This window comes from Micropterus salmoides, unplaced genomic scaffold (genome assembly GCF_014851395.1).
Source record: "Micropterus salmoides isolate LMB-PRFRI ecotype aquatic unplaced genomic scaffold, ASM1485139v1 Ms_hic_scaffold_10, whole genome shotgun sequence".
NCBI lineage: Eukaryota > Metazoa > Chordata > Actinopteri > Centrarchiformes > Centrarchidae > Micropterus > Micropterus salmoides.
In genome coordinates this window covers 26835192-26847257 of record NW_024040041.1, presented here as the reverse complement: position 1 = coordinate 26847257, position 12066 = coordinate 26835192, and the positions used below count along the sequence as shown (strand labels likewise).

General features: G+C 41.5%; 1 protein-coding gene across 2 annotated transcripts in view; it reads left to right on the top strand.

The window, feature by feature from the left end:
• The first annotated feature begins 1494 nt into the window (after nucleotides 1–1494).
• The window catches only part of asic2 (acid-sensing (proton-gated) ion channel 2), a 403584-nt gene continuing 393012 nt past the window's right edge, over nucleotides 1495–12066 (top strand). The window contains exons 1-2 of one of the 2 annotated variants that reach the window (XM_038705436.1): nucleotides 1495–1768; nucleotides 7218–7838. In XM_038705436.1, coding sequence (XP_038561364.1) covers nucleotides 7266–7838 — 573 coding nt within the window. In that variant the 5' untranslated portion in view covers nucleotides 1495–1768; nucleotides 7218–7265. Of the gene's footprint in view, nucleotides 1769–6369; nucleotides 6583–7217; nucleotides 7839–12066 lie in introns of those variants that run through there. The other variant, XM_038705446.1, reaches the window with a different exon arrangement.

The following is a 12066-nucleotide window of genomic DNA, read 5'->3' as shown; positions in this document are numbered from 1 at the left end:
GCAAACCCTGCAGCTGTCTGAGACCACAGCAAATTTCATTTGGGGGGGGGGACTGTGATCGACTGACAGTGTGTGTGTGTGTAAATGAGTGTGTCCTTGACAGCAAAATTAAAATGAATTCTCAGTTGTTTTTTACTTTTAATTTGAGCTTCTGCGTTGTTACAAACGGTGACGGGCAGATACCCCAAGATGCACATTAAATTTAGCCATGCTGTGGATAAGAATACTGACAATAGAGGCTACTTTTAGATTCATAATGAACAATCATTGAATTTATTTCTGTATTGTTAGCCCTAGATTTACAAATTTATTTGGTGATGGTGTGATATTCCCGGTTACAAACGCTGTCTGATCTTATTGGGAAAGTTGGGGAAATGTGACATATTTGTTTGTAACGGGTATCTTTGTGCCTCTCATATAACAATGTTTTGACGTTACTTTTTCTTACTGATACATCATCACCATAATTCAGTTTCATTGCTTTATTGGTTTATTTATCTCCACACACACATAGCGAGGGAGGCCGAGGGCTAGTGAGTGTCAAGACCACTGTCCAGGATGAAATGACAAAGATCCAGGAGTACATCAGGAAGATGGCCCCCAAAGATGAAGGGCTTAGTGAATACCTCAGGCAGCAGAAACCCGAACGTTAGGACAAGGAAGACGAAGAACCTTCATGGAGAGACAAGCCGCTGCACGGCATGCACCACAGACAAATAGAAGAAGTGGCTGATATCAGGAAATCCTACCAGTGGCTGGAAAAGGCTGGACTAAAGGACAGCACAGAAGCACAAGAACTCACTCAGTACAAGATCAATAGATGCTGGGGTCTACCACAACAGGCAGGACCCCAGGTGCAGACTGTGCAAGGATGACCCTGAGACAGTACAGCACATAACAGCAGGGTGTAAGATGCAGGCAGGAAGTGCATACGTGGAACGCCATAACCAGACAGCTGTCATAGTGTGCAGGAACATCTGCCATGAGTATGGGCTGGAAGTCGAGCTAAGATCCTGTGGGACTTCAAGATCCAGACTGACAAACTCTTGGCTAACCAACCAGACATTGTGTTGATCAACAATCAGCAGAAGAAGGCTGCAGTGATAGATGTGGCAATCTCAAGCAACAGCAACATCAAGAAGAAGGAACACGAGAAGCTTCAGAAATACCAAGGGCTGAAAGAGGAGCTAGAAAAGATGTGGAGAGTAAAAGCAACAGTGGTGACAGTGGTAAGCGGAGCACTGGGGGCTGTGACCCCCAAACTGGGAGAGTGGCTACAGCAGATTCCAGGTAAAACATCAGAGGTCTCTGTCCAGAAGAGTGCAGTCCTAGGAACAGATAAGATACTGCGCAGAACCCTCAAACTCCCAGGCCTCTGGTAGAGGACCTGAGGATGACACACCCTGCAAGGGGTGAGAGGGGGATTTATTTTTATTTTTTATTTTATTTATTTATTTTAAATTTGCTATTATTACTGACTTTTTTTTTTCTTGCATCAAACAACAAAGCAAAAACAATGCGTCACTTCCAGCTGCCATCTTTTGATTGGTTTACCTGTTTGGGAATTTCACTTACAGCCGACAGATACAAGCTCATAAAAGTAGGTCTGTATTTTGTTCAGCGCCTCTTTAAGAGTTATTTCCAGTGCACCGGTAAACAAACAGAATGGTACTGTGGCTAAAGGATTAATTTATTTGGATGAGGATGAGAAGGAGGATTAAAACAACGAGCCTCTGGGCCGCAGAACCGAGATGTCCAGCAGCAACAGGTGAGCTAATGGTTACAAAACAAACACTTGACTTCTTAGGCCAAAGCATAAAGGAACTTTTACCCTTAACAACATATTGTAATAACTATAAAATTCCTTTTCCTTTTTCCAATTTGTAAAATACAGGACAGGAAGTGTAACTTAGGCCTATTTGACCCACTTAGTATTAGGTATTAATGTGCTAACGCTTAGCTAGCTATCTGAAAACTTAGCATACAGGTAAGGTGGTGATCAACTAATAGTAAGGTTAAAGCTTGGTGGAAGAATTAACCTCATGTTTAATAACTGACAATAACATAGGTGTCGTTTATTTGTTGTGAGCTTGCAACAAGGACAAGGTTTATTTACGCAATAAGAAAACATGCAATGCAGTTAAAATTTAGAAGAAACAAATGTGCATTGTCCCAAAAAAGTCATAATTTGGAACAAAAAATGTCTCCAGAATGCAGGAAACTAAGTATTTAATGCTCATAATCTTATATTTCAGCATTGATTATTTCTTCAAAATATCTTTTTTTTGTGATCGTGACCCCGATATTGTGCATCCTCACACCACTAATCTCACCACTTTTCAACAGAGAGTGACCCCCTGGCCAATAATTATTATTACAATCATACAATTATTTGCTTTTATTTACTACTGTTAAATCTAGTGTAGGGAGAAGTATTCAGGTCCTTTAACGGTACTTCAGTTAAGTAATACCACACTGAATACTAACAAGGAAGAGTTCTGCATTCATTAGAAACCTTTCTTAAGTATGTGACTATTATTATTAGCAAAATATACTTAGAATATCAAATGTATACTCATGGAGGTACTCAGGCAGTGTTTTATTGTTATATATGATGTTTTTGGATTAATATCACTGCTGCATTAAAGTGTATGTTTTATTTTACTTTACTTTTATTTATATACTGGTAGTTTAATCGACAGCAAAGGCTCATAGTCTATAAGGTCATATGTTTGTTGTGTGCAATATTTGCCTCAGAGATGTTAGTGGAGTAGAAGTATAAAGTTGCATGAAATGGAAATACTCAAATAATATCTGATGTATCTCAAATTTGTACAGTAATTGAGTAAATGTACTTTTTTACTTTCCACCACTGTTTAACTTTGAATTCAGTTAACTTGTTAGTATTATTTTTAGCCAGTTTACATGTTAGAAATTAATGGCAGATGATGTAACATGACTTAATTAAACTCCTCAAACTTAGATAATGATAGGTTTTTATCTTGGCGCTGTGAAGACATATTTATATGGCAGTCTAATTCCACGCAGCCCATTTCTTTTTAATCACTTAATTAGAGATGTACAGTCTACTAATTTTGGAAAATGAGCTTCACAGCTGAGTGCATGCTGAGATTTTACCCAAAAATGAATCTGAATTTTTAAAATGAGTTGTGAGTTGTCCACCTTTACAGACCGACTGTTGGTTGACAATTAGTAAATTATTGATTCCTGAATTGAGTCTCTATGAACCTTGAGTGCTTAATGTCAGGTTTCTGTTGTGACACTGCCTGCTTGTTGCTTTGTTAGAAATCTCAGATTAATGACTCTGTAATTGGCATGTTGATGTTTGGTGCAGCTGTAATATATGCATGTAGTGTGATTTCAGTGTTGCTGATTGATGGTTTTAATCCGCATGACCTTTTGTTTGAACATAATCATAGTTAATCTCAATTTGATACAGCAAACAATGTGTGTGCAGAGTGGCTGTCATTGTAATTCAGCTCTGGATCCTGTCAGTGCACGCCTGACCCACTGATTGATTTGTTCAAATGACTTTTACTGTCACTTTCTCCATATACCCCAATAGGCTTGACCTTATCACAGATTTGTTGTGTCAGGGTCTTTGTTGGTAAATAAGTACAAAAATTTCAGTAGCAAAATGCTAAAGATCAAGTTTGGAAAAGGCATTTTTTTATTGGAATTCAATTTCTTTATTGGTTTTACAAACTTTTTTTGTTGTAAAGATTAATCATTGGATCATTAATCCCTGCTCTGATGGCATGTGGTAGCTTGTTCCACCATCGTGATGTCATAGATGAGAACAGCCGGGACTGAGATTGCTTTGTGTGTAGGGATGGCAGAGCCAGGCGGCGTTTGTTGGAGGAGCGCAGTGGCCAAGAAGGGACGTAAACTTGTATTATGGAGTTTAGGTAGATGGGTGCAGACCATAGATTGTATATAAGAAGTGGACGTAGACATCGGGACGTCACCCGTTGGTTTGTGGACTGCCGTCATGAAGCCTCGAGTTTGGCCGATAGGTCGCCGCCATTTTGAGTTTTTGCAACCAGCAGCACCGGACGTGACCATATTTGGACGACACGGTGGAGCTAACGGCCGTGTGCGGAGCTAGCTAGCTAGCTTGCTTAGGTGCATCTGTAATTGACCCTTCCCCAAGGGCCACTGTTTATTCCTGCACTCCCTGGAGAAATATTGTCTAATTTTTGGAAAAGACAATCTCAAACAGAAGAAAACAGTTTTGCAGTTGCATTGTGCATTTGAAGGTCGGGCTGTCAAACTGATGTGAAATACATAATGATAGAAGCTAAAGCCTACCGATCACAGAGTAAAAGTGAATCACCATATTCAGTAGTAAGTTAGCTAGCCTTAGCTAACTAACTTTACATTAGGAACAATCCACAGCCTACTTTTTTCTGGATTTGTTTTAGGTTTTGGAAAGAGAATAAATCATTATTATCATATTACAATTACCCAAGAGTTGGAATCAATGGAGTGCAGCCATGAAAGTGTCGGACCTCAGTTAGAGCAAGACCTATACTGCGCTGTGATTGGTCAGCTGCATGTTCTAGGTGTGGCTTGGCGAAGGGTCAATTCACATTTACTGTCATTTTAACCGGGATGCTAATTTTGTCTAGCGACCAACAGTCTTAAAACTAAATGTACTCACCAGAGAAAGTGAACAGCCACTCCTAATAATAAGCTTTTTCAACGGCGCTGGTTAAATTTACACAGTGCCGAGGGTACAAGTCACTCTAGCCTAGAATCATAGATAATCCCGCTCTGAAGCATACTCTGCTTTATGGTCTATTTTCCTCTAAATGGGATCACAATTTACTACTATGTTATATTGAAGAAGACATTAAACTAGCGACTGAGACCATAAACTCATTAGGAAAGTGTTTACTGAGGTAATAAATCAGCTGAGAAATGGCATCATTTTACCATTATTTCTAATGGTGCCGGACTTCTTTTTGCAACCAGAAGAGTCGCCCCTTGCTGGCCGTTTGATAGAATGCAGATTTAATGGACGTCCACATTGGCTTCACGTCTCAGACCGGAGGCTTCCCGCTTGCTGCAGACCCAGTAGTCACTTTGTATGGAAGCATTAGTGCATTTATAATTATCAATTATATGTCAAATAATTTTTTCTTTCAACTTTAAAGGCGGATTTTTGCATTTTTCTGTCCTTTTTCCTCAACAAAATAAATATCTTAATAGAAAAAAGTGCTGATTTGTTTGTGATTCAAAACATTTATTGAACATTTATTATATTTATATGGAGGAAAAGTATATTGAAATAATTTTTGTTATCATTTTATCACCCCGCCCAATGTCATATATACAGGTATACATACATGTTCTATATTATGTTAAGCTCTCAAATACAAGTGTTGTTATCAGCCCAAAATGTATTGTGGGCTAAGTGTTTAGTTTTGTTTCTCTTTCTGCCATAATCCAGTTTATCAAGCTTTTAGCTTTTCTTTCACCTGAAAGAGATGAAGTGAAATACTGATTTATTGTCAAATATCATCTTAGCAACCTTCCTATTTACATTCAGTCTGAGTACACATTGAAGATGTGTTTTTTATTTTAACCACCTTTTAACACTCTTACACCCTTCTTTTATTTTCCTCTCACTTCCTTCCTTCTCCTGTTGCCTCGTATCTCTTCACATTCTGACAGTCTTCTCTCTACCTTGATCGAAACACTGCTACCCACAAAGATAAAATGCCTCAAATGACCGACATAAGATCACAATTTCTTTTTTTATTACACATGACAAACACACTCAGTACTTATTATTCCCTTTACATCTCTATCCCTCTCCTGTGCATGTTATGTGTCTGAATTACTTTCCTCTATGTGACATTCTTGTGCACTGTGTGACCACACTTGTTCGTTTTAGCTTTTTTTAGTTTTCTTCTTGCTTTTGTCCTCATGCCTCCCTTCAACCTACACCCCCCTCCGCCTTTACTCCTCCATCTCCACTTCTGCTCCACTTCCCACGACATACACCCCCCTCTCCGACCAAGCAGCCACCACTGTTTATCCCCTTTACTATCTGCCTCTCCGACAGCCTCCCGTTTTGCATCCATCCATCACTCTGTTTGTGGTGACGAGATGTGGAAATATGAAATGCTGAGAGACAAATGAGAGCGAAGGTGGCAGTGTTAGAGGAGAAGGGGGGAGGAAACATATTCAATAAGAGACTTTGCTGTGGAGAGCGTCGTCTTCCCTCCTCTCTCTCTCTTACCCCCTCCTCCCTGCCTCCCTCCCTCCATCTCTGTGTGAGCATGTGTGTTGGTGTGTGCGCCTCCCGTCTCTCCCAGCTCCGCTGTTGTTCGCCGCCGCCACAGATGAGCTGGGAAGAGGAGGGAAAGCGGATGTATCTGGCCAGAGGAAAACGGGAGGAGTTTGGACTGGCGTGTGAGACTAACCGGCGGCTCTGATCATCAACGTCTCTCCCTCTCTCTCTCTCTTGCTTGCGCTCTCTCTCTCTCTCTCTCTCTCAGACTCACACACTTGCGCCGGCTGGATGTCTTCTCGCTAGGCTGAACGAGAGAGGTGCTTAGGCTTGTCATTAGTTGGGGACACGGGAGATCCTGAGAAGCCTAGACGTGTGTTTGTGTATGTCAGCCTGCGTGCACACTCATGCATGAGAGTTATTGCGCGTGTGTGTGTGTGTTTTTGAATGGAGATGAGTCGGGACGTTAAATACACAGAGGCAGCTTTGATTGGCTTGCGTTTTAAGTGACTCTTTCTCACCTCTTGCTCCGGGTGTCACAGAGGGCTTACCTCTGCGATTTTTGTAAATGAAATCGCGCAGTCACAGAGGGTTGACAGAGGATGGGGGGGGGCAGTTTGGGATTTGGGTGTGTGGGTGTGTTAGGGGTGTAATAGGAGCCACAGGCAGGCTGGCAGCCACACTAACTCTCAGCTCAAGGGAGTCATTGAGAGTGGAGGTAGAGAGGAAAGGGATGTCCTGAGGGAGCATCTTTCTCCTCTCTCTCTTCTCTCCATAGTACTTTTTTGGGAGTAGTTATTTGGGTTCTGGATATCTTAGCCTCCTGATGTATACTTCCTCTTTGTCAGTTGTTGCTCTCTTTCTCTCTCCTGCTCCTCTCTTGCTTTATCAATATGCTCAATATTATTATAGGCTGTGAATAAAAGTATTTGACATTCCCTCTCTGTCTGTGCAGGTGTGAGTGCACCAGGGGCTCCCTGGCTGAGGGGCTGGAGGGCTGATCATGGATCTGAAGGAGACCTGTGGCAGTCAGGGGAGCCAAGAGAGCTCCAGCCTGCACCCCACCTCCTGGCAGGCCTTTGCTCACACCAGCACGCTGCATGGCCTGCGCTTCATCTTCCCTTATGGTCAGCCCAGCGTGCGCCGCTTGCTCTGGGCTGCGGCTCTGCTGGCCTGCCTTGGACTGTTAGCCCTGGAGAGCGCCGAGCGCCTGGCTTATTTCCTTTCCTACCCTCACGTGACCAGCCTGGACGCCGTGGTATCGAGCAGCCTGGTCTTCCCAGCTGTGACCATTTGTAACCTCAACGCCTACCGCTTCAGCCACCTCACACGCAATGATCTGTACCATGCTGGAGAGCTGCTGGCCCTGCTGGATGTGCACCTGACAATCCCCCAGCCGCACCTGGCCGAGCCTGACGTGCTGGCTTTTCTGCAGGAAAAAGCCAACTTCACTGCCTACAGGCCCAAAGCGTTCAGCATGAAGGAGTTCATCGAGAGGGTCGGCCACGACCTCAAAGAGATGATGCTGTACTGCCGCTACCAAGGCCAGGAGTGCAGCCACAGAGACTTCAAAACCGTGAGTGCACTCATGTCTTCTTTTAAATGTCAGCTCTTGTGTGGGATCAGTTTGGGTCAGAGACTTTCTGCAGCCTCCTAGCTCTTAGAGGACTCTGCTTGTGAGGTGTTCGGGTTGCATGTTCTGAGACTTGTAAGTTTCCAGAGATGGATGATTTCTTTTTTTTTTCTGCCAGTAAAATGACTTGATGTATGCTGATAGCTGTTCTTTTCCTCCCACGCTGCTACGCTGGGAGTCTCCTGCTGGGTTTTCTCCTTGGGACTTTCATGTTTTGCTGCACAGGTTGACTCTCAAGCTTTGTTCTGCAAATATACTCTCTGTTGTTGCCTTGTTGTTGTCCTCAGCCTTCACATAATACCATTGTGCTTACTGGCACATACAGTACATTACTGCAACAGGTACAATATTTTAATCACTGAAAGAAATTGTTTTGTCTTGGGCCATAGTGAATTGTCAATTCCTCCAAGTCCCTCTGCCACTTTATTTATTTTTCCAGCTCAGGAGTTTTCATCCAAAGGATGTTTGGGTACCTGCTGGATTGTCTGAAAGAGCAGAAATACACAGCAAAAATGTACCATTATTTGTAAGTTTGCTTGAAGTTGGATTACTACTGAGTGTAGCAGCATGTTGTGTCAATACTGTGCTGTTAAAACCTGAGGATATAGACCAGAACTGTGTGTATTATGTTGGTCAAATGCAGTTTTATTTTGTTGCACTGGTAAAACTAAAATGCTGATAAGTTAAGGCCTTCATGTTTCAACAAATACTCTTACTTTTTGGCAGATCAAAGCGAAGCAAAGTTCTGGCACAAGTTGGTTTTGACACTGAAACACTATTCTGAACACCCACTTGTTGCATACGTACTCCGTCAGACTGATTGTTAATTAAGTCCATCAGTGAGTAGGTGAAGAGTACACTGCACACAGTATGCTTTGCAAATGCTAGAAAAAAAGATTATTGAAGCTTTAGTACCGCAACCTAGTTTCTCTTTCTGTATTCTCTTCAATGACAAACAGGAAAGTGTGACCATATCAGAGTGTATGCATGGTTTACTTCATTACCACAAATCCTTAACATTTCTGCAGACTATTTTAAATGCATGCTGTGCACTTTTAGAGTTTGGATATATTTATTCTGCTGTTCTTTTGTTAAAGACTGTTGGCAGACTCTTGAGGTGTTTAATGCATCACACTGAACAAGAAGTCTGCATTAGTTTTGTTGGTGTTGCACTATTATTATATATTATTGCCTGGTAATGCACTTTAAGTGCAGATTGATATAGATTTTGTGTTACGTCATAAAGTAGCCATGACTGGGTTGGGGTTCTTGTCAAATCTTTTATTGAATCTAATCAGTTTGTTATACAACATTTACAAGTAAAAAAAATTGTAGAAAACTAAAACTCAAAGATTAGAGACAACAGAAACACCGTACTTTTTAGTGAAAACTTAAACTTGGTTCACAACCTGAATCCCCAACCTGACAATGAAATGAGCAGAACCAAGTTGATAAGCTAAAACTATCTGGATGATATGCCGAAAACTCTTAACTGGAAGATTTCTATTCTTGAAATTGACAGGCGTGATTAATTAGATGGTTACAGAGTGATTTTCTTTTAGGGATGCACTGATCCGATATGCAGTAGTAAAAAAATGTTGTGTTTCTGCTATCAGTTACATTCATTCAGTCACAGCAAAAGCCTAGGTCTCACCTTATGTAAAAATCATCTCAAGGAGTTCCATGTAGTGACATACTGATTTTAAATTTGGTGAATTAGAGCATGGTATTGGATCACTATTCTGTATTGGCAGTTGCCAATTAGTATTGGGAGAGAAAGCATCTTTTCTCTCACAATCAACACAGTCTTTTAGTACAGACTCCAGCTTGGACAGACCACATTAACCGGACGGCAGTTGCTGATTCTTTTTCGACTTATCATTTTAACTCCAGTGTCAGAGCTTAATGAATCCAGGTAGGGCAGGGATTTCACGGAGGCCATGACGGCCATGCCTGCTGTGCTTCGTCAGTTTGGCCTTGGTCCACAGTTTCCTTGATGCTCCGCCCGCACTGCCCCAGCTGATTTTGCCAATTTCTCCTGTGCATCTTTCCTTTCAAAAGCCCACGGTTTTTAGACACTAGTCTCTTCTGTTGAGATTCTGAAATATTATTAGGCAACATGAAATGGAACGCTGCGTACATAGTGGGTTTAGTGGGCAAGGGTTGGGTTTGACTGGCTATTTAGCTATATTGGGCTATATTTTGTTAAACCGTCCAAACACAGGCTGGATGGGGTGGGAGTTTGATGCTATACAGCAAACTTTGAAATGATGAACTCATTGTTATTCATGAATGGGTATGATTGTGGACAAGGTAGTTCTTAGCAACATTAACACATTAGAGACTAATCACAGTGAGACCATTTTTCGTGCACAAGGATTTAATAAAAGAAAACAAAAATGAAACCGCTGTAACTGGAATTAGTGTTATAGTAGTGGTAAGCAAAATAGTATACTATACCATAAATTAACAATATTTGTTTTATTTAATGTTATAATATTATACTAATACACATATTTATACTACTTACTCATCCAGGGTGTGGATAGTGCAACTCCAGTGGACAGATTAAGCAAGAGCCAAGATGCGTTTGTGCCAATATGTGCTTCTTAAGCCTTCTCCAAAGAGCAACACTTGTTCTATTTTACTAAAGTTATTGTTATAAATATTGTTCATTAATTTTGTTTGCATAAAGTGTGCAGTGGGTTGTGTGAGTGGTGCTGCTGTATCGTGTATCTGTTCCATATTCTACAAGCTGTAATGCGCCAGTCACGTTAGAGTTTCCTGTTATGAGTGTTTTCACGCATCACTGTAATGAGTGCTCACAGTTTTTAAAAAGCTGTTCATGTTTTAAAAGCTATTTTCAATGTGTCAAATTTTTAAAAAGATTTGTAAACATTTTAAGGCCCATGCTGAGTGTCCAGATACTAGGGTCTTAACTTCCATAGTCCTCCACAGGTTTTCACATTAGAATTTCAGAGAAGAGAAGGAGAACGGGGGCATGTGGGCACACAAACTCTCACGCAGTATAAATATGTATCTATGACTGACCTTCTGTCAGCACCCCAAACTGTGACTTACTTCCAGCATCCCTGATGAATGGTTATGATTATTGACAAACATTAACAAATTTGGCAACTCCAGAGGCCAAGTGGCCTTGCTCCTAAAATAATAGAATTCCAGGCCTGGAAATAAAATTTAATTTCTTCGTTCTACAGAGCAGAGTTGTTACATACAGTAGTCAGTATGTATAATGCCAAAGGGTCATATAATGGACAGTTGCCTAACTAGCCACCTGACTATATATTTAAAGTTTGTGTGCAGATTGCAGCTGATGATCTGTAATAATAAGATGTTCTTTGTATTTGTCGTCACTCAAGACTGACCCGTGATGCGTGCACAACGCAAACGGAGCTAACTGCCTCTGGGATCTGATCTGCTTTGATGAGCTCTTCATTTGCGGAGACAAGACCCTGTTGTCATTAACAGAGCAAATCAGCAGCATTATTGCTCCTCAGCTGTGTGTAATCTAAGACGATAAAGTTTCCAGGTCTGTGTCTGTTCCTGTTGGATTGATATCTTCATGTTTTTATCCTGAGATGATCGATGCAGAGACGCTAATTGGAAAAACAGCAATGGTGGATCACATGTCGGCTGTAGTGATTTTCTGCTCATGCATTCAGACGGATGCTTCCCCTGGAGCTCAGATTCATATTGCAACGAGCTGCAGCAAAGCTACGAGTGAGAAGTTCCCTTCTCGCGTCTGCCAGGAGAACTTCCTGAATTTCTAAATTTCATTCTGTTGAAACTTAAGGGAGTTCATGCAAAGCTAGCTTGGTTCTGTCACTGCCTTATCAGGCAGCTCATTGAGTCTCTATTTGACTCCCCTTAGTAACCGTCTTGCATGTTGTGTGACACGCCTTTGACCCCAAGCTGGGTTCAACTATAATCATGTTGACAGAGAGGCTACTAGAAGGCACTGTCATCCTATTTGCCCTCTGCCTGTTGCTGCTGCTGAGCTCCTCCTGGCTTCTCCTCACTCCTCTCTGTCGACTCACTCTGTCTCTTCCCTCTCTGTCACTGCAGCGACACACCTTCATATCGCTGGTGCCTTCTGAGAGGGGGAAAAAAAACAAAACAAACACACCAAAAATAGAAAAAAAACGCATGC